This window comes from Rhodotorula toruloides (assembly GCF_000320785.1).
Source record: "Rhodotorula toruloides NP11 unplaced genomic scaffold Scaffold12, whole genome shotgun sequence".
NCBI classification, from domain to species: domain Eukaryota; kingdom Fungi; phylum Basidiomycota; class Microbotryomycetes; order Sporidiobolales; family Sporidiobolaceae; genus Rhodotorula; species Rhodotorula toruloides.
Window position 1 is genome coordinate 166,225 of NW_015622972.1, and position 25,986 is coordinate 192,210.

At 62.6% G+C, this 25,986-nt stretch overlaps 12 protein-coding genes across 12 annotated transcripts in view; 6 read left to right on the top strand and 6 right to left on the bottom strand.

Annotated features, from left to right (window-relative positions):
- RHTO_01164 (uncharacterized protein) overlaps positions 1–1,033 on the bottom strand; it is a gene marked incomplete at both ends in the record, with an annotated part of 3,264 nt that extends 2,231 nt beyond the window's left edge. The window contains 4 exons of the mRNA XM_016414847.1: positions 173–270; positions 334–526; positions 584–766; positions 838–1,033. Coding sequence (XP_016273068.1) covers positions 173–270; positions 334–526; positions 584–766; positions 838–1,033 — 670 coding nt within the window. The remainder of the gene's footprint in view (positions 1–172; positions 271–333; positions 527–583; positions 767–837) is intronic.
- A 984-nt stretch (positions 1,034–2,017) lies between these two features.
- RHTO_01165 (alcohol oxidase) lies at positions 2,018–4,410 on the top strand (the record flags this gene model as incomplete). Its single annotated transcript, XM_016414848.1, has 11 exons — positions 2,018–2,247; positions 2,310–2,661; positions 2,714–2,994; positions 3,053–3,181; positions 3,240–3,340; positions 3,409–3,426; positions 3,486–3,559; positions 3,617–3,848; positions 3,908–4,016; positions 4,085–4,241; positions 4,288–4,410. The coding sequence occupies 11 exons, from the start codon at positions 2,018–2,020 to the stop codon at positions 4,408–4,410; spliced, it is 1,806 nt and encodes a 601-aa protein (XP_016273069.1).
- Positions 4,411–4,784: 374 nt separating this feature from the next.
- On the top strand, positions 4,785–6,365 carry RHTO_01166 (peroxisomal membrane protein Pmp47; the record flags this gene model as incomplete). The annotated part of the gene is made up of 9 exons (XM_016414849.1): positions 4,785–4,849; positions 5,047–5,058; positions 5,115–5,169; positions 5,230–5,330; positions 5,388–5,402; positions 5,458–5,596; positions 5,651–5,839; positions 5,898–6,045; positions 6,121–6,365. 9 exons carry the CDS (start codon positions 4,785–4,787, stop codon positions 6,363–6,365), a joined length of 969 nt encoding a protein of 322 aa, XP_016273070.1.
- A 982-nt stretch (positions 6,366–7,347) lies between these two features.
- Positions 7,348–8,257, top strand: RHTO_01167 (uncharacterized protein; the record flags this gene model as incomplete). Its single annotated transcript, XM_016414850.1, has 5 exons — positions 7,348–7,426; positions 7,490–7,607; positions 7,667–7,767; positions 7,830–7,923; positions 7,981–8,257. 5 exons carry the CDS (start codon positions 7,348–7,350, stop codon positions 8,255–8,257), a joined length of 669 nt encoding a protein of 222 aa, XP_016273071.1.
- An 851-nt stretch (positions 8,258–9,108) lies between these two features.
- Positions 9,109–9,893, top strand: RHTO_01168 (cytochrome b5 type b (outer mitochondrial membrane); the record flags this gene model as incomplete). The annotated part of the gene is made up of 6 exons (XM_016414851.1): positions 9,109–9,199; positions 9,270–9,298; positions 9,376–9,504; positions 9,573–9,640; positions 9,749–9,808; positions 9,866–9,893. 6 exons carry the CDS (start codon positions 9,109–9,111, stop codon positions 9,891–9,893), a joined length of 405 nt encoding a protein of 134 aa, XP_016273072.1.
- Positions 9,894–10,265: 372 nt separating this feature from the next.
- Positions 10,266–10,949, bottom strand: RHTO_01169 (uncharacterized protein; the record flags this gene model as incomplete). Its single annotated transcript, XM_016414852.1, has 5 exons — positions 10,266–10,282; positions 10,353–10,532; positions 10,606–10,644; positions 10,722–10,811; positions 10,877–10,949. The coding sequence occupies 5 exons, from the start codon at positions 10,947–10,949 to the stop codon at positions 10,266–10,268; spliced, it is 399 nt and encodes a 132-aa protein (XP_016273073.1).
- Positions 10,950–11,962: 1,013 nt separating this feature from the next.
- Positions 11,963–13,025, top strand: RHTO_01170 (uncharacterized protein; the record flags this gene model as incomplete). The annotated part of the gene is made up of 2 exons (XM_016414853.1): positions 11,963–12,584; positions 12,643–13,025. The coding sequence occupies 2 exons, from the start codon at positions 11,963–11,965 to the stop codon at positions 13,023–13,025; spliced, it is 1,005 nt and encodes a 334-aa protein (XP_016273074.1).
- An 803-nt stretch (positions 13,026–13,828) lies between these two features.
- On the bottom strand, positions 13,829–14,791 carry RHTO_01171 (uncharacterized protein; the record flags this gene model as incomplete). The annotated part of the gene is made up of 3 exons (XM_016414854.1): positions 13,829–14,157; positions 14,222–14,350; positions 14,410–14,791. The coding sequence occupies 3 exons, from the start codon at positions 14,789–14,791 to the stop codon at positions 13,829–13,831; spliced, it is 840 nt and encodes a 279-aa protein (XP_016273075.1).
- A 639-nt stretch (positions 14,792–15,430) lies between these two features.
- RHTO_01172 (uncharacterized protein) lies at positions 15,431–16,696 on the bottom strand (the record flags this gene model as incomplete). The annotated part of the gene is made up of 5 exons (XM_016414855.1): positions 15,431–15,440; positions 15,598–15,671; positions 15,832–16,061; positions 16,121–16,211; positions 16,352–16,696. 5 exons carry the CDS (start codon positions 16,694–16,696, stop codon positions 15,431–15,433), a joined length of 750 nt encoding a protein of 249 aa, XP_016273076.1.
- A 643-nt stretch (positions 16,697–17,339) lies between these two features.
- Positions 17,340–18,130, top strand: RHTO_01173 (uncharacterized protein; the record flags this gene model as incomplete). The annotated part of the gene is made up of 3 exons (XM_016414856.1): positions 17,340–17,871; positions 17,931–17,952; positions 18,013–18,130. The coding sequence occupies 3 exons, from the start codon at positions 17,340–17,342 to the stop codon at positions 18,128–18,130; spliced, it is 672 nt and encodes a 223-aa protein (XP_016273077.1).
- Positions 18,131–18,313: 183 nt separating this feature from the next.
- RHTO_01174 (uncharacterized protein) lies at positions 18,314–21,486 on the bottom strand (the record flags this gene model as incomplete). Its single annotated transcript, XM_016414857.1, has 6 exons — positions 18,314–18,334; positions 18,393–18,780; positions 18,843–19,004; positions 19,065–20,889; positions 20,945–21,060; positions 21,086–21,486. The coding sequence occupies 6 exons, from the start codon at positions 21,484–21,486 to the stop codon at positions 18,314–18,316; spliced, it is 2,913 nt and encodes a 970-aa protein (XP_016273078.1).
- Positions 21,487–22,850: 1,364 nt separating this feature from the next.
- On the bottom strand, positions 22,851–25,504 carry RHTO_01175 (glyoxal oxidase; the record flags this gene model as incomplete). Its single annotated transcript, XM_016414858.1, has 6 exons — positions 22,851–23,268; positions 23,335–23,966; positions 24,031–24,405; positions 24,464–24,778; positions 24,858–24,960; positions 25,383–25,504. The coding sequence occupies 6 exons, from the start codon at positions 25,502–25,504 to the stop codon at positions 22,851–22,853; spliced, it is 1,965 nt and encodes a 654-aa protein (XP_016273079.1).
- Between the last annotated feature and the right edge of the window lie 482 nt (positions 25,505–25,986).

Below are 25,986 nucleotides of genomic sequence, written 5' to 3' on the forward strand. Positions count from 1 at the left end.
GGAGCCGTCGCACGTCCAGCCGCGTGAAGGGAGCGAGATCACGCCCCACCAGGAGGGAGCGGTGAAGCCGAGGTCGACGCCGATGTGAGCGTCGATCCAATCCGAGGGAGGTTCTGCGAAAAGCGAGAGCGTCAGTCCAAGTCGAGGACGAGGGAGCAGGCGGAAGACGTACTCCACCAGGAAACGCTGCCGCAAACGTCGACGAAGGCGGACGGGAGCGACCAGGAGGCGTCGCACGACCAGCCGATAGGAGGAGCCCAGCCGATGGACCTGGGGAGGCGGTCGAGATCAGCGAGTGAGAAGCGATGAAAGGAAGGAGAAAAGCGAGCGCACGAGCCAAACCAGAGCCAACCCGAGGGAGCCCACGACGGACGACCTTTACCTTGCCAGTCGATCGACCATCCGTCCTTGCCAGAGCCGTCGCACTTCCAGCCCTGCGCAGGGAGCGAGATCATGCCCCACCAGGAGGGAGCGGTGAAGCCAAGGTCGACGCCGATGTGAGCGCCAATCCAGGCGTCCGAAGGCTCTGTAGGACCATTGACAGTCAGTCGCAGTACCGCGAAGGCGGAAGGACTCGACTCACGCCACCAGGTTACCTCGTGAACGATGTTGAGGAAGAGCGAGGGAATGCTCCAGCTCGCTGAGCATTCCCAGCCGGCGGGAGGCGCCCAGCCGATGCTAGTACCGAAGTACAGCCAGCCTTCCGGAACCCAGAAAGGCCGTCCGAGACCGAGCCAGTCGACGCTGTAGCCGTCCTTGCCCGAGCCTGCATCGTAGGAATGTCAGCTTCCGGTCCCACGCCATCGTGGATGATAGTATGAGAAGCAGAGGGCGCACCGTCGCAGCGCCATGAGGCAGAGGGGCGGCTGCTGCCTCCGCCGAAACCGAAGCCGAGGCCGGAGAGGAGGCCAAAGGTGCGCTTGTCGTGCAGATGAGCGGGAGACTGGTGGTGCGGCTGAGAGTGCGCGTTCGCGGAAGCAGAAACGCCGAGGGCGCCTGCGCCCGCGACGAGGAGAACGGGCGTAAGCCGCATTAGGCGGCGGGGAAGGAGTGAAGGAGTGTGGGAAGGAGCGTGTGTGCCCGAGAGACGGGGTTGGCGGGAGGTATAGTCGAAGAGTGATGGAGAGAGGGGAGAAAGAGAGGGAAGAAGCGCGCGCTGAGAGAATAGCTCGAGCCGTCTTGTCCGGACGAGGGCGAGAAGCGCGGGAGTTCGAGTGTGCCGGCGCGCTGTCTGTCACGGACAGGTCCTGATGCGAGATCAGCGGCACGCCTGCATTGAGCGCGCGCACCGTGTCGATCATGCCGTACGATGGCCATTCAAGCAGGGAGAGCCAGAGTCTATCGCATCCTCGTCCGTCACGAGATGAGTCTAGCTTCGGAGACATGGGAGTCGGGCACTGTCCGTACGCGAGTCCTGAGCGGCCACACGAGTTGCCTTCGATCAGTACGGCGAACGCTAGCTGTATTGTCAACGGGGGGTGCGAGCGAGAGGACGAGGAGATAGTGTCGTCCGGGCGCAAGATGGGAGCCGGCGGAAGCCCGTGAGCGGTCGGTTTGCGGTCGCTAGAGCATCGACGAGCGTCCATTGAGCCCGTCCAGCTATCGTGAGTATGTAGTCGCCGGTCAAGGGGTGCGAGAGGGAAGGTGAACGGGTCGAGCTCTTCCCGTCCGCTCACGACGCTCGAGAGGCGTTCGAGCGCACTGCTACAGACTTCAGCGATGCCCACAATCGCTCCTCCAAGCCGCGCGAGCCTTCACCACACCTTCACTCTCTTCAGCCATTCTCATCGCTCAACTCGAGGGCCAGGTCAGGATGGAGGCGACGACGACTTGCGGAAGTGGCGGCGGGACGTAGGACGTGCGAAAACTGTCTGTGAGGCAGGTTGAGCTTGCTTCTGAGCCCACTCGAGCGGGTCACGACTTCCGCTCCTCCTCCCCACTCGGGTCCTGGCAAGATGTGGCGCCTCTATCGCTCGCAGCGAACTCCTGCTCTCCCTGCTACCACTCACAGCTCACGATGCAGACTGCCGAGACCTCCGCCAGCGCCCAACGACCCGCCCTCGATGGCACACGAAACCCGCTCATTCGCGACGCGGAAACCAACCTCATCCTGCCGCTCGGGACCTCGCTCCGGTCTATGCTGGCCATGCTCGATGACTTGAAGGCTTTGCTGGGCGAGGAGAACGTCCACATTGATTCCGGCGAGGGTGTCGCGGCAGAGGGGCTGTTCCAGGACGAGCAGACCGGGTGCGTCCTCCTCGTCTGCTTCTTTTCCAGTCCTTCGCTGACTTCGCCGCCTTGACACACAGCGGCATCTTCACCGACGGCCACGACACTCAACTGGACGACAAGTTTGCCACCTCCGTCTGCATCACGCCCGGCTCGACGGCTGAGGTTCAGGCGATCGTCAAGCTCGCCAACAAGCACGGCGTGCCCATCTCGCCCATCTCTCGTGGCAAGAACCTCGGCTACGGCGGTCGTTCGCCCCGGTTGAGCGGATCTATCGTCGTCGACCTAGGCAAGCGCATGAACCAGGTCCTCGAAATCAACACGACCGACTACTACTGCGTTGTCCAGCCTGGTGTCTCGTACTTCCAGCTCTATGACGAGATCACGAAGCGGGGACTCGAGAAGACCGTGATGATGGACTGCCCGGACTTGGTGAGTTTCGCTCTTCTCCTCATCGAAGCCTGGCTCACGCTGGCTCCTGCAGGGCTGGGGCTCAGTGCTCGGCAACACAATGGATCGCGGCGTCGGCTACACCCCCTACGGCGACCACTTCTCCCAACACTGCTCGATGACGCTCGTCCTCCCAAACGGCGAGGTCTTCAACACGGGCATGGGCGCAGCAGGCGCCGACAACGCCTCGCGCTACCTCTTCAATTACGGGTTCGGCCCGTACATGGACGGGATCTTCACCCAGTCGAATTATGCGATCTGTACCGAGATGGGCGTCAACCTCGCGCCGCACCCCGGCGGATACCAGAGCTACCTGTGCGTTCCAGCTTTTCGTCCGTCCTTATGCAACGCTGACGTCGACTTTGGCTTGCAGCTGGACTTTCGAGAACGAGTCGGACCTCCCGCAAATCGTCGAGCTCATGCGACCGCTCCGCATCTCCGGCGTTTTCGGCCACGTCGCGCAGCTCCGCCACTCGCTCGTCGACATCGCCTGTCTAGGAACGTACGTTGCGCCCTTGTTGGAACAAAGCCGGAGAGATGCTGACTGTGCGAGCGTGCAGGATGAACGACTTCTTCCCCGGCCGCGATACCGCCAACTATCTCAGCGACGACGAGTTTGTCGAGTTTGTCAAGACCAAGTTCAAGAGTCAGGGCGTGTGGAGTGTGTTGACATTCCGCTGAACCTGGGCGTGACGAGCGTGGCTGACTTTCGCGACTCGCAACGTGCAGACTTTTACGGAGCGCTCTGTGCGTCTCCTTCCTGCTTCATTCATCTCGGCAGGTTCTGACGGGTGTGCTGCGCGCAGACGGGCCGAAGGCTATCCGCGACTGCCACTGGGAGATCATCAAGACCGAGTTCTCGAAGGTCAAGGGCGCCAAGGTGCGTTCCATGCCAGTCCTTCACCAAGTCCGTCGGCCTAACACAGTCCTCGCGCAGTACTACTTCGTCGACGACCTTCAGGAAAAGTCACTCCTACACTACCGCGACCTGACGATGCAAGGCATCCCCAACAACCACGAACTGCAGTGGCTCTCGTGGCGTGGACCAGGCTACGCGCATTTGTTCTTCGCGCCCATCTCGCCTTCGCGCGGGAAGGACGCCGAGACGCAGTACGAGTTGTGCAAGCAGCTTTGCAGGAAGTACGAGTTCCAGTATATGGGCAACTTCTGTGCGTGATGCTCTCCTTCCTTGATGATGCTTGAAGCGAGTACTGACAAGGGCGGACAGGTATCGGCGCGCGCGAGATGCACCACATCCTCGACTTGATCTACGACCCGAACAACGACGACGAGAAGCGGCGTGCGCAGGCGCTCATGCGCGAGCTGACATGGGAGAGGTGCGCCTGCGCTTGCTCTCTTCTCCGCTTTTTGCATTCTTGCTGACCCTTCGACTGTCTGATTGCAGCGCCAAGCTGGGCTACTGCGAGTACCGCACGCACAATTTCCTCATGGACCAAGTCGCGGCGACGTACGGCGGGAACAACCAGATCCAGCTGCGCTTCCAGGAAGCTCTCAAGGACGCCATCGACCCGAACGGGATCCTCGCCCCTGGGAAGAGGCGAGTCCGCGTCTTGCGTTCGCTTCGACGACTTCCGGACTGACCTCGAGTGCTCGTCTCGCAGTGGCATCTGGCCCAAGCGGCTTCGCAACATTTCCGGCATTCGCCTGGGCGTCCCGGAGGAGCTGCAGCCGAAGGCAGAGTACTGGCCGCGCCAGACAGCCCGGATGTGAGCGGGCGAGCGAGGAGGAGTGTCGGGATTCGTCTGGTCGCCCTGGGTATTTTCGGTCCATCTGCATTGCCATCAGTATGTGTTCGTACGGCGCTCTTTGTAATCTGGCTGGGAACTGCGGCTGTTTGGAGTTGGTCGTCGTCGTCGCCGGCAACGAGAGAGAAGCCGGTCTTGCTCTCGCCGACAACTCTCGACTCGCTCGCCTGGCTTGACAAAGACAGCTGCAGCTCATCACAGACTGACACAGAACTCCACACCCCACCACCCCTCCGCCAAACGCGCCGTCGCTGTTCCCGCTCTCTTCATCTCCATCTCGACCCCCGCTCGCAACTTCCACTGTCGACCACCCTCGTTCGCACGCCTGACAAGCCCAGCATGGTCGGAATGAGTGACTCGTCCGTGCACGCGGTCGCCGGAGCGGCGGGAGGCTGCATCGCCATGTGAGTCGCGCGCTTTCCCCTCGCACTCGCATCCGGGTCGAGTCGCGCGAGCTGGGCCGGTCGTGCGACTTGCGGCAGGATGAGGACGTTGTCATGGCGCGCTGATGGGCTCCAGGGGGCGATCAGAGTCGTCCACGGGCGCCCGTCCTCGCTGTTTACGCTCGCTGACCTCGTCGTCTCTCCTTCCCCCCACATAGGGCTGTGACCTAGTGAGTGCACCTCCGTACACTCTTGCTCCATTCGCAAGCTCACAGTGATCCTACAGCCCCCTCGTCAACCTCTCGACGCGCTCCCAGGTCGAGGCCAAATCAAAGAAGGAGGCGAGTCCATTCCTCCGTCCCCGCCCGGCTAATGCTGACTTTCACCCGGCTACCTCGCAGAGCACTCGCAGCGCCGCGCTGAAGGTCATCCAGCGCGACGGTATCGCCGGCCTGTACGATGGCTTGAGCTCGAGTCTGCTCGGCATTGCCGTGACGAACGGGTGCGTTCGCTTCCTCCTTTCCTTTCGCCTGGCGAATGCTGACCTCTTCCGTCGCAGTATCTACTACCTCTGGTGCGCAAGGAAAGTCATCTGCTGAATGCGCACAGGCTTACCTCGTTCGCACCAGCTTCGAGGAAGCCCGCGCCGTCGTCCTCAAGTCTCGCAAGGGCACCCGCGCCACGCTCTCGACGCTCGAGTCGATCCTCGTCTCGGCGTTCGCTGGTGCAGCAACTTCGGTCCTGTCGAACCCGATCTGGGTCGTCAACGTGCGCCTTGCCTTCTTCCTTGCCTTCGCTCTCGCTGACGAGCCTTTTTCGCAGACGCGGCAAACGGTCCGCACGACCGTCGCATCCGACCCGACTGCACCAGCGGGGAAGAAGGTCATCGAGAAGCGCCGCACGATCTGGCAGACCATCATCGACATCCTCCGCACCGACGGGCCGGCCGCCTTCTTCCACGGGCTCGGACCGGCACTCATCCTCGTGTCGAACCCGATCCTGCAGTTCACGGTGCGCACTCGCCGTCATTCTACCGATCTTACCACGGCTGACGAACGATGTAACGCAGCTGTTCGAGCAGCTCAAGAACTTCATCCTGCGCCGCCGGGCACTCCGCCTCACCAAGGGCAACGCCAACGCCCCTCCCCTCACCGACCTCGACTTCTTCCTCCTCGGCGCCGTCACCAAGCTCTTCGCGACGAGCGTCACCTACCCTTGTGAGTCGCAACTCCGGCTTTTGCTTCCCTGCTCTTCCGCCGCATCGCGCCTCGCTGATCTCCCTCGCCGAGCAGACCTCACCGTCAAAGCTCGCATGCAAGCCGGCAACGCCGAAGGCAAGTCGTACACCTCGTCCCTCGACGGTCTGCGCAAGATCATCGCGCGCGAGGGACCGCAGGGCTTGTACAAGGGTATTGCGCCCAAGCTCACGCAGTCGGTTGCCACTGCTGCGTTGCTCTTCCTTGCGAAGGAGAAGATCTATAACGCGACGCGCAAGGCGCTTATTGGGACGGTCGCGAAGAACGCCGCCAAGGCGTAGAGGCGGGTCGTGTGCGGGTATCTATCTGAGGCGCACTTGTTCAGGAGAATTGAGCTGTGGGTGTGAATGCAGGCGGAGCACGATGGAAGAAGTGGGATCCTGGGCGTACACAATGCTTGTCGACGTGAAAGAATGTCTGTATCCTCTCCAATTCTTTTCCCGCCGCGCGCCATCCTACCTGCCTTCGCTCTCAACGCTTTGAGCGGTGAGCTTGTCGCCCCCAGCTCACCCGACTGCGCCACCAGCAGGCATAACAACCTCCGAAGACCCCCGACGCGCTCCGCCGCCGTTGGCGTCGACCTTCTCAGCGTCAAGAACCGGTGGACAAGCGCGTCTGCCGGTGACCATCAGGGTTCTCTCGCAGCGCTCGAAAGGATCAGTGCCGGTAGCCGCGCTAAGGAGTGGCGCCGCGCGCGTCGTTGCTTGCGAAGGTCGCGCTGGGAGACTTGTGGGAGACGTTCTCCTCGCTCTCAACTCGCTGAAGTCCTCGCGTCGTTCCGTGGCAGGCGAAGCGTTTACAGAAGACCGTGGCCTCGCAATCTAGTGGAGTACAGCTTCAAGCGAGATCAGCGAGACGAGAAAGGCGAGAGTCGACCGCCTTTCCTCCTCGTCCTCCTCTTCGCGCATCACGCCAGCTCTCCTCACCCGCTCTCGCACCCGCTTGTTTGGCGTCCAAACGCGCAAAGGAGCTTCCCAAAGCACCGCCTCGAACTGCGATAACCCGCAACACGCCATCCACCCTTAGTCCGGAGTCTAGCGCAACGGCCAGCGTCGCGTCGAGCTCCTCTTCCCACCGCACAAAGTCGCTCTCTCGTCGCTCTTCGTCTCTCTCGTTCCTTCAAACCACTTTCAGCGTCGAATTTTGTCGTCTCCGCCCGCGCCCACCCAGCTACAGCCCTCCCTCACGCTCTTTCAGCACTCGCCCTCGCTCCTTCTCCCGGCATCGCCCGCAGCGTCTTCGCGCGTCACTCTAATCCTCACCATGTTCGCTTCGTCTTCGTCGATCTTCACCGCCGCCGTCGCGCTCCTCGCGAGCGCCAACTCTGCCCTCGCGGGCAAGAGTGCGTCTCCTCTCTCTCCCTTCTGACGGCCACTTCTCGCGCTGACCCTGGTCTCGGGCACAGCTCCCTCGGGCGTCTTCAACGGCAACTCGGGCTCGACCAAGATCGACTACCAGCCCGCGTTCACCAGTCCCAAGGGCGGCGAGATCTGGCTCGCAGGACAGAACTACAGCGCCAGCTGGTGCGTCGCGATCCTGTCTTTGCGTTTGAGCGTCGAGTTGATCAGGTGAGCGCGACCAGGGACCAGAAGCTGCCCGAGGGCATTCCCGTGCAGAATGTCAGCCAGACGGCCAACCTCGTTCTCGGGTACACCGAGGCAGGGAGCCAGTCGCTTAACCTGAGTGCGTGCGGTTTTTCCTTCACGACCTTGAGTCGATGTGCTGACGATGGCGACGACAAGCAGACTGGACCCTCGCGAACAACGTCTCGCTCTACCCGCCTGCGCCCAACACCGTCAACTTCCAGCTCCCAGAGGACCTGCCTCCTCGCAACTCCTAGTGCGTTCGCTCTTTGCCTCGCATGCTCCTCCTGCGCTGACACGTCTCGCCGCACAGCTTCCTCGTCCTCCTCGGCTCGTCGCGCAACCAGTCCCCCAAGTTCACCATCCTCCCCGACATCCTCCCGGCGCACACCTCGCCCGACGCGTCCTCCGCCCCTTCGGTTCCTGTTCCGTTTGGCGCGCCGTCGGCTCTTCCGACCGGTGCGGGCGAGAGCGACGGCCAGGGCGAGCAGGGCGAGAACCAGAACCAGGACGAGCAGGAGCAGGGCCAGCAGTTTGGACGGTTTGCGCGCCGTTTTGCGGGTGCGCGCAAGGCTCGTCTCGACAACTAGAGCGTCGTCGTCGAGCGTGCGCAAGGAGCGTGGACTGGTCTCCTGGCGAGACTCCTCCTTCCCTCCCCTTTTCCTAGATCCCCTTCGTCCTTCAGCACGTTGTCCATAGACTCGATTCGTATCATTCAAGCATCCGGAAATGCACAGCAGACACTTCTCCCGGTGATTCTCCAGCGAGTCCCTCGAGATGGAGGTAGCCTCAAACAGCCCGCCAAGCCCGGAAGCGAGCTGACCAAGTCGCGCCGTCGTATAGCCCGACTCTGCGCGTGTCCGGGTAAGCGTCCCACCGCGCTCTGAGCGTGGGCGAGGGTGTTCGGCAGGCGTTGTTGCCAGTTGCGCGGGATGCGATAGGACGAAGCCGGCAGCACGCGACCGCGGCGAGACGGGGTTGCAGCGAGTCGAGCGTGTCCTGCCAGTCCCATTCCACCCAGCTACACCACTTCCAGCCCGAGGAGCGCGAGCGAGAGCGCCGTGTCAAGTCGTCGCCCAACTTCGCCGGACCCGTTGCCCTTTGGACTCGACACCTTCACTCTCCGCTTGCCAGCTAGATTGACAAGGTCAGCACGAGCTCACTCGCATCGTACAGCCCATCCACCCATCCCTGCGCTTCTCCCGCCTCGAACGGCTCGGCGCGCGACTCGCACAGCGAACGCGCCCCTTTGTCGCTTCCGCAGCCCGCCGAGGAGCATCTGAGACCGTGTGGACAGCAGATGCTGACTCGCAGCACTCGCTTCCACCTTTCTGCCAACGCACGACTCTCCCCGTTCTGTCGCCACGCCATTCAGTCGCCTCGCCGGATCCCTCCTTCCTCCTCCTCTTACAGACTCGCACAAACTTCCACCTAGACAAAGATGTCGGCACCAAAGGTCTACACCTGGGACGAGCTCAAGTCGGACGAGGCAAAGTCCAAGAGCGGCATCCTCATGCTCATCCACGGCAAGGGTCAGTTCTCTCGTCCTTCGGGTTCGTTCCGCTGTCCCTCGTTCGCTGACTGCTTCTTCTGCTCGCGCAGTCTACGCTATCAGCAAGTTCCTCGACGAGGTCCGCTTCCCTTCCTTCCCGCCTCCGCCCTCATAAGCCAAGCTAACCCTCTTTCCCCCACTTACTCTGCGAAACAGCACCCTGGAGGCGACGAGGTTCTTTTCGGCGAGGTTGGGCGTGACGCGACCGAGGCGTTCGAGGATGTCGGTCACTCGGACGAGGCGCGCGAGATCTTGAAGAAGTACTACGTTGGAGAGGGCCCCGAGGTGAGTCTGCGCGCTTGCCATGCCTAGCTCCTCGAGAAACGGGTTGCTGACTGAGATTGCACGCGCAGGGCACCGCGTCGGCTGCGTCTGGAGCAAAGGCGCCCCGTGATGCGGCCGGTGGCAAGGCGACCGAGTCGTGAGTCCAGCTCTTACGTTTATGCGCGACGTGCCCTCTCAACTTGAGAGGCACGAAAGACGTGCTGTGTGTATTGTGAGCTGCTACTGACTCGTGCTCACTGCGCAGGAGCGGCGGATTCACCTACCTCCTTCCTCTCGCCTTCCTCGCCGCCTACTTCGCCTACAAGTCCGTCCCCTCTCTCCTTCCCACCCCGTTCTCGTACTGACGCTGCATTGTGCACAGGTTCTACTCGCAGCAGAACGCCGCCTAAAACCCGCCCTCCCGTCTCCCCTCGAACAGGTCGCTTATTTCCTTCCCTCGCACCGGTCATCCTCGTTCTTCGGTTTCCCTCCTTTCGCTCGCCTAGTGTCGTTTCTTCCTCCTTTCTTCCCTCTTCTTCCTTTCGTACACTCCTTTCGGGTCGAGCAGATGCAAGATTCGGATGTGCAACTTTGTTTGCAGGACTTGTCGGGCGCAGAGAGTACGAACGGGTCTGAGAGGTGGGAGCGGGGCGGGAAAGGATTGAAGCGAGTGCTGCAATGAGGGGAAGAGAGCGTCGCGACGGAAAGTGCGAGAGAACGGGCGACGAGCGAGCGCGGAAGGGGCGAGGAAGGCGAGATGTGGCGACGAAGGCAGACGACCTTTACTTCCCCTTCTGCGCTATCTTCCTGCGAGTTGCGCCGTATCAGCCCGCATCCAGAAGGCCGGAAGCCGCGTCCGTTAGACACACCTTGGCCTTTCTGCTCCTCGACGTCTCCCTTCGCCTTCCTCATCCTATAGCAAAACTCCTCGAATCCAACCATCACTCCCTCTCCCTCCTCCTCATCCTCCTTCTCCTCCTCGGCGGTGTCATCGACGGGATCGAAGTCCTCCTTCGTGCCGGTGCGGTAGAAGATGCGATGGTTGTTTGCTGCGCAGACGCGGAGGGGATGGTCAGCGGGAGCGGAGGGAGTAAGCGGAGAGAGGGCGGGCGGAAAGCGGACAGTCTTTCGTAGCGGTTTGAGCGGTGAGGGGGAGGTCGTCTACGCGAGGAAGAAGGAAGCAAGTCAGCCACTCTTCGATCTCGGAAGGGGAGTATAAGAAGGCGCCTCCGACGCACCTGCTTCGTCGAAAACGTTGCGGAAGCACACCTCCTTGTAGATCAGCGTCCTCGGGTCGGGCAAGTCGGCGGGATCGAGGTCCGGGAGTGCTGCTGAGCGGGAGGAAAGGGTCAGCACGGATTCTTGAGGAGGTCCGGTGGAGGCGAGGACGCACCGGCGGAGGAATTCGAGGCTGTTGCCAGTGAGGAAAAGACGAGGAGAGCAGTTGCGAGGTAGCTGAGCAGCATCGTAAGCGTAGCAGGGGGGAAAGGACGAGAGATGGAGACGCGGAGGCGGCTCAGGTCAAGAGTATGCGGACCGCAGGCGAAGAGAGAGCACGTATATGCGCATGGAGGCACGTTTAGCTGTGGAAGCGTGCATGCGCATTCAGCGAGAGAGCATGCAGGCAGGAGGAGGAGAGGGCGGGTGGTCTCAACGGGCGCCCGCAAGCCGTACTGGCGACTCTAGCGCCGCCTCCGTCTTCGTTCAGCCCTTATGACCCCTTGCAGTCCACCTCGAGCAGCACAACAGCCAGACCGTGACCCTGGAAACGAGTCGCCGTCCGGAGGAGATGAGGGTCGAGCAGGCGGGCGCAGGCGATGGGACGGTCTGAGAGCGGTACGAGCGAGCGCAATGAGCGTCTGAAGAGCATGGTCAAGCCCAGTTAGCCCATTCTGCGGGTTGTGAGAGCGCGGACGAGGACGAACCCATTCGCTCGCGCTCTTCGACCTCGACAACAACTCGCTGCTACTCAAGCTGGCGTTGTGCTTAGCTGTATGCTCGTCTGAGAGCCTTTTCAAAGCCTGACAAGGCCACTCGCCGTGCCCCAGCGCTCTCCGACCTCGCCGTCGCCCTGTTCGTCCTCCTCGCCTTTGACAGACGATGATGCGGCAACACGACGCGCCGTGACCTCGAGGTTTGCTGTACTGCTTTATTTGTGCCCAAGTAAAGAGCTAATGAGGCCAGCACCCCGCTTTTGCGACGTCTGCGACCCGTCCCACCCACTCTCCCTCGCCTCCTGCTCCTCTCTTCCGGCTGCGCAGCGCTGTCACTCTTCTGCGGACAAGGTGACTTGCACATGAACGAGCTGCGGACTGCGCGACGCTGCCTCACCTGCGCCTCGCTCGCTCTTCCGCTCCTCTCTCCTCTTCTCTCCTCATCCTCCTCGCACTCGTCCAAACAAGGTGCGCCTCCTTTCCTCCTACTGCTCCCGAATATCCCTCACTGACAAACGCTTCTTCCCGCACTACAGCTTCCGGCCATGCACCCCTCGCACCTCGTCCCCCTCCTCCTCGCCTCGCTCGCCCTCGTCAAGGCTGCTCCCGTTCCGCAGGACGCCGCGACCACCGCCGCTCCCGCTGCCCCCTCTCCGACCGACCCAGCCCTCGCCAGCCTCGCCAATCCGGACACGAGTACCGCCACGGCCGTCAACTTCTCGCCGGAAGGCTTCCAGCAGTCGATGCAGCCGCCGAGCGAGGACGCCTTCAACTCGAGCCCTTCCTCCTCCTCCCTTGCCACGACGGACTCTTCGACTTCCTCCACCACTCCGAGCGACGGCACGTCCAACCTTCCCGGCAACAGCTCCTCCTCCACCTCTACCTCCGACGACGCCGACGGCCTCTCGAACATCCTCGGCACGCTCAACACGCTGCAAAACTCGGAGAAGATGGGCGGCGCTGGCGGCGCGACGGATGCCTCGTCGATGGTTTCGCCTCAAGACGTCGACGCGGCTGCTGCTGGCGACGCCATCGAGTCCGAGGCGACTCCTCCTGCCTCCCCGTCGCTCGCCAACCTCGCCTCCGTCGCTCCTCCCCTCGGCGCCAAGAACGCGCTCGCGCAGGAGCCGACGTACACGACCGTTGATCCTGCCGCCTCGACCTCAGGTGCGTTCCGCTTTCACTTTCTCGCTTTCCAGCCGACGCTGACCTCTCCTCTGCGCAGCTCCCTTCGACATCGGCGCTCTCCTTGCGTCTGCGACCGCTCCGCCCACCGACCCACTCTCCGGCTCCGTCACCGTCGCGACGACTCTTCCGAGCCTCACTGCCGACGCTCCCGCTCCCTCGTCCTCCTCCGTCGACCCGTCTCTCTTCGCCTCAACTACCTCCGACCCCTCTTCTACCTCCTCCGCCTCTGTCGATACTGCCGCCGCCTCGTCCACTTCCGCCGACCCTTCCCTCGTCGCGTCAACCGTCGCCGATCCGAACCCGAGCACCATCGTCTTCGACCAGGCGGGCTTCCTCGCCGGCGCTTCCTTCGCGCCTGAGGCGACGGCGCCTGCTGCTGGTGCAGACGCGGCGAGTCCCGCTGCCACCTCCGCCGCTTGAGAGGTGCGTCGTTCCTTTCCGTCTTTCGCTTTCCAAGGACTGACGAAGTCTATTCACGCAGACCACGGATCCTCTTCCCGCTTTCTTGTAGAACGCTCTTCCCCTCTTGCTCGTAGACACTCGCCTTCCCTGCATCGACAGAACCGTCCCAGCACGATCTGCGCGAAGCGAGAGAGCGAAAGCACCGTCAACGATTTGCATTTCAGTGAGCGCGCGAGCGCTGATGGCGGATCACTCCCGAGAGGACGTCAGAAGGACTTGCGCCCTGTCGGCAAGCCTCTTGGCGAAGAGCGAGATCCCTCGAACGCTCGCCTTGCCCGCACGAGAAGCAAGTAGGGGACCAATCGTGCATTGACGTTATCGACAAACAAACTACAGCCAGCGCGGCACGTATCGCGAAGGAGGGAGGAAAGAGCGAGTCTGATGCAGCGCGAAAGATCGAGGAGGCGAAGGGCGAAGAGAGCCCTTGTCGCCGCCGTGCGAGTGTACGTGCTGCAGTGAAGTCGTCAGCGCAGGCTGCACGTGTAGGAGAAGGCAAGAGGCTTCTTACGAGGAGGCAACCGAGAAGTTGAGGTGGACCGGCGACCAGACGGAGCGAGACCAGTTGCGAGTCTGCGATTCCACGAAGGCGTCGACCTCGCGCTTGAGACGAAGCGAGGAGAGGACAAACACGCAGCGGGCACGCGGAGAACTCAGGACGACCGGCGAGAGAGACGGCGAGCGAAGGAGCGGAAGTTGAGGCCTGCGCAAGCGAGTCAGTCCGAGATCTGCGAAGGAGCCGTTCGAGCGGACGCACGTGGCTGTTAGGCTACTTGAGGGTGCCGGCGATGGAGCAGGCTGGTAAATGCTGGAATGAAGCCCGACGAGCGCGCTCCGTTCGAGTGTGGGCGCAGGGGAACCCTCGTGTCGTCCATCGTTGCCTCCGCCCATCCCGATTCAACCGACTCCTCCGCGTCTCCCAGCATCTTCGTTACGGTCGGCTCGAATCGCCGCCTAGCCGCTTCCGAGTCGGGTGTCGGGCGGTCCGGCAAGGCGTACTTCGTCCAGTTGACGCCGTCGGTGGTCAAGCAGATCAAGCGGGCTTTGTGGTCGGCTCGATAGTAGCTCGGACGCTTCAAGGGGATTGGCCAGACTGTGGGCCAGGGAGTTAGCTTGTGAGAGCGGCGCCCGGACTGCCTGCTCGTGGCGAGACTCACGAGAGTGCGGTGCGGCAAATGGCGGCGAGAAGGACATAGCGGGTTGAGTCTTGAGAAGATGAACTTCTGTGCGGCACGGATACCGTTCTTGCAAGTCATGGAGGAAGACATCGCGAACCTCGTGCAAGCCTGCGGACGGAACGTGAGTAACTAAAGCGCCATCGCGCGAGAGTGGGGGACCTGCGCACCCAGAAGCTTGCTCCGCCTGACGTGGATGCGCGACCGTATCGTCTCAATCGCACCTTCGAGATCGGCGAGAGAAGCGCCGCCGTTGGCATCCGCAAGCCGCTTCGCGCGCCTCAGCCTGCCGATTCTGTCCCTCAGATTCTCGATAGCATCCAGATCCTCGTCGTGATCTCTTCCTAACGGAAACCAGATCCCACCGTCGAACGTCTGGTAGAACGCCTCGAGTTCGGCGTTCCAACGCGGCGGGCCAGGTTGAGTCGGTACGATGTGGGAGAAGAGGTCGCAGTAGGGGTAGAGGAAGTTGTAGCGCACGCTCCAGGGCAGCAGCGCAGGAAGGAGAGCTGGTTCAACCTGAGTATCTGGGATGAGCGAGGCGAGGGACATGACGAGGAGCAGGATTCGTCGCGGAGCCGCCGTAGGAAGAGATACAGGCTCCGAATTCAATGCACTGGGACTGGGTAGCTTCTAATCCGTCCAGGTCTCGCCTTTGCGCCGTGTGCCCGGTCTGCGCGAGTCTGGCTGATGAGGAAGAAGGGAGGGCGTGGAGGGCCGCACAGCGCCGAGGCGGGTCGCGCGAGTGGCTGAGGATGTAGCTGAGGATCGCAGCAGCGTATCGAACTAGCTCGCCAAGCCAAGCGAGATGAAGCAGTGAGCGGGTGCTCGTCAATTCCGCCAGCGAAGGCGCTGTCGACAACTCGCCGGCCAGGGAGCGTGAAAGCACTGATGGCGTTCCTCTTCAAAGAACGTCAAAGAGGAGTTGCGCTCTATTGGCGAACCTCGCAGCGACGGGCAAACTCCCTCGAACGCTCGTTGTAACTCGTCGCCTAGCTCGCACGAAAGCAACTCGGCGCACGAGCATACATTGACAGTGACGACCGATCAAGTACAGCTGTACAGCGTGTTAAGTGTCTGAGAGTCGACGGAGAAAAGGGCGAGTTTGGGTCGGCGCGAAAGATCGAGGAGGCGAAAGGCGAGGAGAGCGCTTGTCGACCTCGTGCGAGTGTACATACTGCAGTGAAGTCGTCAACGCAGGCTGCAAGCGCAGGAGAGGGTAAGAGGATGCGTACGAAGAGGGGGCAACAGAGAAACTGAGGCGAGCGGGCGACCAGACGAAGCGAGACCACTTGCGAGTCTGCGTATCCACGAAGGTGTCGGCCTCGCGCTTGGAACGGAGCGATATCAGGACGAACAAGCTCGACGACCAGACCGAGAATTCAGGACAACCGGTGAGGAAGATGGCGAGCGAAGAAGCGGAAGTTGAGGCCTGCGGAAGCGAGTCAGTCCGAGCTCTGCGAAGGAGCCGTACAAGCGGACGCACGTGGCTGTTAGGCTACTTGAAGGTGTCGGCGATGGAGCAGGCCAGTGAATGCTGGAATGAAGCCCGACGAGCGCGCTCCGTCTGAGTGTGAGAGAAGGAGGGGAACCGTCGCATCGTCCATCGTTGCCTCCGCCCATCCCGATTCAGCCGAGTCGTCTGCGTCTTCCAGCACCTCCGCTGCCGTTGGCTCGAATCGCCGCCTCGCTGCTTCCGAGTCGGGTGTCGGGCGGTCCGGCAAAGCGTACTCGTCCCAGTCGATATCGCCGGTTGCCAAGCAGATCAACGTCTCGCGACTCGGGTTGAAGGATAAACTCGGATCTAAGGGGACCGGCCAGACTGCGCGCGAAGAAGTCGTCAGTGTCGTAGCTGCCGGATCGGACACGGCCAGGACGAACGAGAGAATGGCGCTGCTTTCGGCGGCGGGAAAGCCGATTGCTCGAGTTTGGAATCCAAGAAGTCGTAATCGGAGACGCCGATATGGCGGTTCTGGGGGTGATTGAGGTACCGCGTCCGGATGTCAGCGAGCCCTGCGAAAGCAAGAAGCTCAGCGGGAGGTCGCCTCGCAAGCTGCGAGTGCGGCGTAACTGATTGTATAGCCTGTCCCAACGCGTGGATCGGCGAGTCACCAGAAGCTGGATGGCGTCCTCGATGTCGGCACGCGAGGGACTGTCCGGCGATTCCCGAGCCAGCTGCGCCCCCTCCAAGCTGCCGAGCTTCCCCCGCATGCCCATGATTGCAAAATTGTCGCGAAAGTGATCCTTCCTGAGGTGGTCCCATACGGCGACGTCGAACGTCTGCCAATAAGCCTCGAGCTCGGCGGTCCAGGCAGGCGGGCCATATTGGGTCGGTACGATGTGGGAGAAGATGTCGCAGTACGGGTAGAGAGCGTTAAAGCGCAGGGTCCACGGCAAGAGCGGTGGGAGAAGAGCTGGGTCAACCCGAGTATCCGGGACGAGCGAGGCGAGGGACATGGAGGAGGAAGGTCGTTGGATGGATACCTCGCAAAGGAGACAGAGGATGCTGAGGTGAGAAGGTGAGGAACGCCGTCCGACTCGACGGTGCGACGCCTAGCCGCTGTGGTAGGCCGACCTGCAAGGCCGTATGGAACGAGGAGGAGAGGAGCAACAGCGGCAGACCCAGGAATTGCGGCCGGCTGCCTTGCGTCCACAGATCCACCCCGACGCGCTCCTGCCGCTTCCACTGTCGTGTTAACCTGGCTCGTGGTCGTTTCGAGGCGGGAAGCGATGAAGACGGGGGAGGGCGTCGGCAGCAACGGGACGCGGATGAGCGAGATGGAGCGATTCTAAGCAGTCTTTAGCGCCACTCTCCAGCAGTCACAGCCCGTTCAGGGGATGTCGAGTGGCTTGTCGAGGGTCATGCCATCATTTCGCAGGTTGGCCTCCGCCTCCTCCGCTCACTCGCGCAGAACAGCTCGCTTGCTCGCTCAGACTGCTCACAGAGGATTGCACAGGCTCTCCTAAGGTGCGCGCTGCTTCTCACCGCTTGCACGAGGTCGCGCGGACGACTTCCGCCTCTTGGCGACCGGGATCGACTCCGGCTCGCCATCGCTGACAGCTGTTGCTGCGTGCAGACACGACAGCAAACGGAGAAACAATGGCGGGCATCGAAGCGGCGAAAGGCATCGCCAACGCCGTCAACGACTCGGACAACCCTTCCGAAATCCTCTACCTCGTCGCCTGCCACTTCCTCTCGCAACTCGAGAACCTCCTGCAGACTTCGGTCGTGACCGACTACCACCTCACTTTCACGAGCAAACTGTCGCCCGGCTCAACCATCGGGAAACACATTCGCCACCTCGTCGACCACTACCGGTTGCTCCTCGAAGGACTGAAGCAGTCGAATGCCTCGTCCTCCTCGTCTTCCTCATCCTCCTCGTCTTCCTCATCCTCGCAACCTTCTCTGCTCGTCGATTACGACGTCCGGACACGGAATCAGGAAGCCGAAACGTCGCATGCAGCCTGCCTCGAATCGGTTCGCATCCTGCGGGACCGCATCGCGCAGGAGACGGGCGAGGGAAAGTCGGTCGACCCCGAACGGATAGTTAGGCTCAAGGCAACGACGCCGGTGCAGGTCGAAGTTGGGACTACCTTTGCGCGAGAACTCTGGTTCGCAAGCTTCCACGCAGGTTTGTCTGCTTGCCTTCTTCACCTCTGCTTCGGTCACTGACGCTTGCGTGTCTCTCAGTGCATCACTTTGCTCTTCTCCGGTGCGTTCCGCCTCGCTATATCACTTGGTCTGCTGCTGACCTCAGCTCGTCTACTCGAAGGGTCATCGCAACGGGCGAACTCGGCCTCGACGTCGCCACAGACTTCGGCGTTGCTCCTTCCACCCTCGTACATCGCCAAGAAGACAAGGAGGAGTCGAAGGGACTGTCGAAGCTGTAGCTATTGTCGCATCACTCGTCGTTTCCGCAACGCAGCTCTCGTATAGTCTGCCCAATCCGCTAGAAGACGCCACGACTTTCAACGTGCGAGAAGAAGTCGTACATGTGCTTTGCGGAGGAGATAGACGAGTCTATGCAGAAGACGGAGACGAGGAGGAAGGTTGCAAGAACAAAATCGGAGGGTCTACTTGTTCCGAGCGGGATGCTGTGCAACGACGTCGTTAGCGTACTCTTGACAGTTTCGCGAGGTACAACGGACGCACCCAGCTCCCGTACATCTGCGCCGCACTCTGAGCCGTCGTCACCGCCTGGAATGGATCAAACTCCTCAACAACGCCATCGAGATCGTCCACCGCGCCCTTCCTCTGCCCCTTAATCGATGACACTGGCGTTCCGCTTCTCGCGCGACTGCCTTTCATCGCCGATCGGAGCGGCGCAGGCTCGTCTTCCCGGTCGTCGTCGAGCGAGAGTTCGGACGTCTCAGATGCCGGAACGCTCGCTGACCAGGCGGCGATGCGCGACGCCTTCGAGGGCGGGAGAAGAGGCTTCGGCGGCTTTGGTGGCGGAGGAGGCGCGAAGGATGGAGGCGTCGGGTTCGAGCGAGGTCGGCGAGCCCAATCGTCGTAGTCTTCAGTCGGCTCGGATTCAAGGCTGCGTGGCGTCAGCGTCAGTGTCAGAGACAGGACAGACCGTAGAGCGCGGAACGGGCGCACTGGTTCTGCCGGAACCTGTCACCGACGCTCATCCTCCTCGGCTTCTCGACTCTCTCCCAAGACTCGTCTTCCTGCTCACGCTCGACGTAGACGCTCTTTCGCGCTGCCTTGGCCGACTTGAAGCGTTGTTCGAGGATCTCGGCTTCTTCGCGAGCGATTCGACTGAAAGAAGAAGCGACTCAGCGGTTTGAGCCTTCGCAAGCTGGAGAAACCAAGACTTACGCGGCCATCTCCTGTCTCTTCTGCGCTTCTCCAGCACTGTTCCTCCTCGCGCCGCCCTTCGGAATCGAGCGCATCTCGTACATCGTGCCGCTTCCGCCCCTTCCCCTACTCGTCGACCTAGTCCTCGACTCCGACCTGTCCCTTCCACGACCGTCTCCTCTGCTGGACCTCTCCGAGCGGTCTTGACGACCTCGCGCGCCTCCTCCGCCACTGCCGCGACCGCCATACGAGTCCCGCCTGTCGCTGCGATCGCTCGCGTAGCTGTCTTTTCTCGAGCGCCGAGAACTCCGTCCGCCGCCTCGTCCTCCGTCGTCCGCATCATCGTAATCCTGTTGATCATCTTCATCGTCCGAAGGTGTTTGCGGCCTGTCCCTGTAGCTCTTCGAGCGCGTCGACGCAGCCCTTGAAGGCGGACGGCGAGAGGTATAGTCGTCGGGCGAGACGGTCTCGTCCGAGTAAGCTGAAGGAGCAGAAGGCCGCGGAGGTGCTTGTGAGGCGTTCAGTGGCGGCGGAGCGGGACGAGACGAGTCGTAGCCGCCGAACGATGAGGACGGAGCAGGCGGGAAATACGAGTTTGAGACGGGGTAAGGCGGCTGAGGCTGGGTAGGCGGGACTGACGGCGTCGGTGCCGGCTGGTATGGAGCTTGGTAGCCTTGGTAAGAAGGCTGGGAAGGCGGAGGCGGGGGTGGCGCGACTGGATAGGGAGGCGCGCTGGGCGTCGAGGCTTGACCTGCAACGGGAGGCGCACTGCCGTAAGGCGCAGATGGCGGATAAGGAGGCGCTGTCGGCTGATTCGGCGGAGCGGGATAGGCTTGAAAAGCGTTAGGTGCGGGCTGAGACGGAACAGACGGCGGAGATGCGGTGGGCCGAGCGGAAGGCGCTGCATTCGGCTCTGTGATCTGCCAGACCCACTGCCCGTCTTGACCTGGTACCCAACGCCCCAGCGCACCTTGCGAAGGGGCGGACGGCGTCGGCGAAGCTGTCTGAGGCGCGGGCTGGACGGCCGGCGCAGGCGGAGACGGCTGAGGCGGCGCAGGCTGTGGTGGCGCGAGCTGCGGCGAAGGAGCGCCGTACGCGCTCGGCTGACCGTAAGGAGAGCTCGAAGGCGGCGGATGAAGATTACCGTACGGATAAGCGGGTTGCGTCGAGGGTGCCTGCGCGTTCTGCGGCGGCCAGCCTTGGCTCGGTGGAGCATTGGGCTGCTGAGGCGGCGGAGGAGACGTGACGGGCGCAGGCGGAGCGGGGTACGGCGGACGAAGGTTCTGTTCGTACGATGAAGGAGGAGGGGGAGGGGGACCTGGGTAAGGAGGATAGTTCGCGGCGTCGCGACCTGGTGCGGGTGTTGGAGCATACGAGCGTGAGATAGGATCCTGCTGCTGATAGTGGTCGCTTTGCGGCGGAGCAGACGACGAAGGGTAAGAAGGGGGATACCCAGTCGGTGGAGCGGAAGGCGGTTGAGCCGGCCATCCTGGCCCCGAAGGCTGCTGCGTCGCCATCGACTGCGGCTGCTGAGGAGGTTGCGACCATTGCTGAGGCGGAGCTGCTAATCCCGGCGGCGGGACTGGCGGTGCTTGACCGTAGTAGCCGGGCGTAGAAGCGTAAGGGGCGGAACTGGGTGGCTGACCGTAGCTGCTGGGCGGATGCGGCGCGCTAAGCGGCGGACCGTAGCCTGGCTGAGGTGCCTGAGAAGCAGCAGAAGGAGGGTAGTTCGACGGTGGATAGGGCGTCGGTGCACCATAGCTCGAGGGCGGTGCGTTTCCGTAATTCGACGGCGGGGCGCTTCCGTAAGTCGAAGGAGGTGCACCGCCGTAGTTCGACGGCGGAGCTGCACGTGAGATGCGTCAGCCGACTCGAGACGATAGAACACGCAGGAGACGAACCTTGCGAGTAGCCCGCCTGCGACGCGCCAGAGTTGCCGTTCCAACGGTTGTCCTGCTGTCGACCGCCTCGCGACGAGGGAGCTTGTGACTGATCGTCCCACCCGCCACCGTAGCCGCTGTCGGTCGTCGGTCGGAGCGTACGAGTCGGACGGCGCAGGTGTTGCGGTCGACCTGGACGAACCCTTCTGCCGCCCTCCCCCGTCGTCACCGTAGCCATCGTTCCTCGAGCTCTTCGTCGACGAGCCGTAGTCGTCGTACCCGCCTGCATCGTCATACGAGTCGGCATCGCGGTTCTTCCGAGTCGAGCGCGAGGAATCCTTCTTCGGCGATCGCCCACTGTCCCCATAATCGTCATCCCCGTAGTCGTCCGTCCTCGACCTAGATTTCGAACGCCTCCTCCTGTCGCTGTCTTTGTCGCGATCCCTGTCGCGGTCGTCACGACGCGACGACCTCCTGTCGTCTCGGTCGCGGTCGTCGCGACGAGATGTGCGAGTCCGGGAGGTGCTACGGTCGCGGCGGTCATACTTGGACGAAGAGCCCATGGTCTCGACGGCGGCGAAGCAAGGAAAGCGAGGTCGGACTTGCCGGGGTCAGGAGGTAAGGAGGGCGACGCTGTGAGCGAGAGGAGGGGGTCAGTATGCAATGAGGCAAAGTGTAGAAACAACGCACCTTGCGATCCAGCAGGGACGAAACGAGATGCCCAGGCTGAGCGTGCGAGAGCTTGACGAGCGAGGGAGGCCAAGCCGTCCGCCCGAGCGAGGAAGCGAGTCCGCGGACCCTCCGAAGCCGCGCAGAAAACCGGCTGAGCTGACCCTCACCCGCTTGTGCCCTCGATAAGCACCAAAGAGCAACGTAAGAACAGCAGGAGGTCTTTGCGAAGTATTGCGAGTCAAGTTGAGGAGGATAAAGGACGGCTGGAGAAGGCGAACCCCGCCATACACGTCTACTCGCTCCTCGAACCGCCTTGCGCCGCCAGCTGCACCTTTATCACGCGTCCGGCAGCTCATCCTTTCGTTCGCAGCCCGCTGCTGGTCGTTGCCGAGTCGCTGGACGCCTTCATCAGTTTCGAGTCGCGAGGAGAGCAGGGGAGGGTACGAGAGTCGGCGGGCGAGTCCCGAGCAGTCTGGCGCGTGGTAAACTGTAGCAAAAGCGTTCTGCAGGCCACCACACGCCCGGACAAGCCGCAGCAGCGCGTTGTCGCCTCCCAACCCTCGCTCGCTGGTCGCGCGCCTCTCTTTCTCCTTCACCGCTCACGGCGCCCTGGCACGCCCTCAACCAGCGTTGCCAGCACTTCCCTGGCCTCTCATTCTTCCACCCAGCGGCTTAGGTAAAGTCGCTTCGCCTTGCGCCTCGTTTGCGCGGGCGTCAGCGTGAGCAGAAAAAGCCGGCATCACTCGAGGTGTTGGCGGGGTCTCCGATTAAGCCGAGGGCGCGTGCAGACTCTCCACCAGCGCGCTCTGACTAGGTGGGACCGACATGCACAGCGGGTGCGGCGGCTGCGAGGGAGACGAGGCAGGAGGGCGGTCGCGAGGGAGGGCGTCCTGGAGAGCGAGGCGGCGTCGGGCGGGATGGGTAGGCGTGCGACTTGTACGGCTCGAGGGCAATGGAGTGGCAGAAGCGCGTCAGGCCGAGGAGCGATCTGGCGGACGGAGCCCTCCTTCGCGTCCTCCCCCTGCAATGACCGGTCTCTCCTCCTTTCCGTCGCCTGTTCCGCCCAAGCCCAAGCGAGCAGATTGTGAGGTCTCCTGCACACCACGGACCAGCCACGCATCCTGGAACGAACGTGTTGCAGCGGCAAGCTAAGGCAAGACCAGTGTCTGATGGGAGAGGAAAAGGCGGAAAGAGCACGCTAGCAACCAAGAAAGTAACGAATGTGAGCGACCGACTCAAAGGGGTATATCACGTCTCACAGCGCCCAGGCCGCCGCTGTCCCCAGCGCCGCAAGCACAACGCCGACCACAGCAGCGACGTCGCTCCGGAGCGCCGCAACGCCCGACGTATCCTTCCCGCTCGACGAGCTGCTCGCCGCCGCAGTCGGACGTGCAGTGACAGCCGCGGTCGTCTGCGTCAGGACGAGGTCGCCCGCGTTCCAGGGCAACTTGCCTGCCGGTCCGCCCTGCGATGCGGGCAGCGCAGCGGCAGCACTGACGGTCTGGGCACCGAGCTGGCCGTTGCCGACGGTCACCCACTGGCCTTGCGACGGAACGCCGTTGACGACGACGAAGATGAGGACTGGGCCGGGAGGGAGGATGGCGGGGTTGGGAGGAACTTGCGCAGTGTGCAGGACGGCCGAGCCGTCAGAGTTGACCGTGTAGGTCATGTTGCTGTGCGCGTGTGACAAGCTAATCAGTCGCGAGTCCTGAGAGTAGGAGGGAAGCGGGAAAACGCACAGCTCGACGAATCGCTGACCCATGTTCATCGCGTGCGTCGAGAACCCAGGCCTGACGAGCGTGACACGGGTGTTGGCGAGGTTGTCCGTTTTGCCGACGTCGCTCGCCGAGAGCTTGATGTCAAAGCAGTCGCCTCCGTACGTGAGCGTCTGCGGGATCCCCTGCGGCTGAGGGCGGTTCGCGGTGTAGTAGTCGGGGTAGAACCGCTCGACGCGGTACTCGGTGAAATATTTGTAGCCGGGCGCGTTGTACGGCACGTAGTCGGCGTTCGGGTTCGAGCCGGACGACCAGACCGAGCCGTCGGGGAGGAGGGTCGCGGACGAGTGGTACATGCGGTCGATGGTCGAGTTGGCGATCGCGGCAGAGAAGCGCGAGCCCTTGGGCTGGTTCGGGTCGTAGTAGCGGATCGTGTGCACGGGGTCGTCGCCGAACGACTGGCCGATAGCCCACGAGGTGTTGCCGTAGCCGGCTGTGCCCTTCCCGATACCGTTGATGAGGACGAGGCGGCCGTCGGGGAGGAAAATCCAGTTGCCCATGACGCGACCCTCGGGGAGAGGCTCCTCGTCGACCCAGTCGGTCGAGACGTCCGGCGTCATCGAGACGCAGGTCGAGTCGGCGGGGTAGCCGGCAATCTGCGGGCGCGCGAGTCAGCGACCGTCTCGTGTAGCTCTTCGGAAGTGCAGCGCAAAGACTCACGTTCCAGTTGGTGGTCCACTGGTCCGGCTGGAGGTCGGTTCCGCCGCAGAACATGATGGTGGCCGTCCAGTTGTTGGCCGGGGTGAGGGGCATCAACGCAGTCGCAGCGGATCCAGGGTACGTCCTGACCGCATGAGGAATGTCGGCAAGCGGGTACTCGACGTTGTTCTTGTAGTCAAAGATCTCGGTGCCGAGGTTGGCGTTGATGAAGAGGTTGCCCGAGGGGAGGAGCCAGATGAGAGGGAAGAGGTTGGCGGGGAGGGTCGTCGTGAGGAGATTGAGGCCGATGGGACCGCCGCGAGAGGGGTAGTACTCGTACGTCGGGTTGTTCTGGCCGGCGTCGTTGACGTAGCCTCCCCAGTCACATCCGCCGACCTGTGCGCCGCGCGAGACGTCAGCAAGAGCTCTCGATCGACGCTGGAAGCACACGCACGATGATGATGGTGCCGTCCTCGAGCGTCTCGAGCGTCGGATACCACCGCCGGGTCGTCATGTAGTTCGAGCCATCGTCAATCCACTCGCACGTGCCCGACGAGCAATCCAGCCTCCTCGTCGCCTTTCCACCGTCTCCATCCGTGTACGGCCCCGTGAGCGGGTTCGCGTTCAGCCCGCCGTACCCAATCGCCTGGTTCCCGCCGACGTTGATCCATGTCCCGTTGCCGAGGACGTTGCCGCCGGCGCAGAACGAGTTGGTCACGATGTCCATTGGTCGGTACGTGTTGCTGTCGTTGTCGTACTCGGTCGCCCACTGTGCGCGCATATGGAAGCGAAAGTCAGCGGAGGTTCCGAAGTCGGGATGCGCAAGACTCGTTCGAGCACGAACGCACCGCCGGGTGGGTCCCCTGCGCGCCGGTGACATTGACGGGATTGCGCTCGGTCTTGTCGACCACATAGACCTTGTTGTTCTGGGCGAGGAAGATCTGCTGAGCACTGCACGAGGCGAAGGTGCGGGAAGGTCAGTTGGCGTGTTCAGAGGCCGTGAGTGCGTCTGATGAGCCCAGTGAGCCACCCAAGCAATATCGGTACACCCTGAACCCCCTCACGAATGCACCACGGCGGTCGTTCGACTCGACCCCTGCGTCCCGACTGAGCCACACCGAGCACCATGCCACCGCCGCAAAGTCGCCGCCCAGTGCTCGAGGGCATCCCGAGAGGGTGTCATACACGCCTCCAAGTCTCCCATGACCCTCCCATAGCCTCCCGCGAGCGTTGTGGTGTCCTCCTTCGCGCAACCCCTCGCGTCCGTCGAGGATCGAGCGCCGTTGCCTCGCGACCGCTCCAGGAGAGTCGCTGAGGAATCCAGCGCAGTGTACACCAGTCCATGAGCGGGCAGATGAGCGCGCCGAGCTCACCTGACGCCCGCCTCGCCGACAATCTCGATGGTGTTGTCCTTGGGCGCGGCGAAAGCTGTCGAGGCGGCGGCGAGAGCGGCTGCGAGGCTTGCGATCGTGCGTGTGCGTGATCGCGGTGCCATGGCTGCGAGGTAGCGTGTACAGTCGAGCCGAAAGAGGGAGAAAGCGAGAATGACAAGAGCGAGAGCGGGTTGAGCGAGGAGCTAGGAGAACGGCGTCGACCCTCGCTTTCGCTTGCACGAGCGTGTGTAGCTGGATTTAGAGTGTATTGGCAGTAGTACAGCGTCCTGATTTGTCCTGCAGCGGCGCCCTTTGACTTTTCCCTCCGCATCCTCACCCTCGTCGCGTCCTCGTCGCGCTCGACCCCGCTCACCTCGACCGAGGGTCCCGCCAAAAACAGCCTGCGACGTGCGGCAACGTCGACGGCGACGGAAATGGGTGCCGTACGAGAGCGGAACCCAAGTGCGAGCGCGCGAACTCGAGTCTCCCTTGCGAAGGTCGACTCGCTCTCTCGCCCGCTTCAACCGGCTCGCAACGACACTTGCTGCTGGTCGTAAGTTACGCTCCAGCTTGACGGCGAGGCCCTCGCCCGGCTACGTCAAGC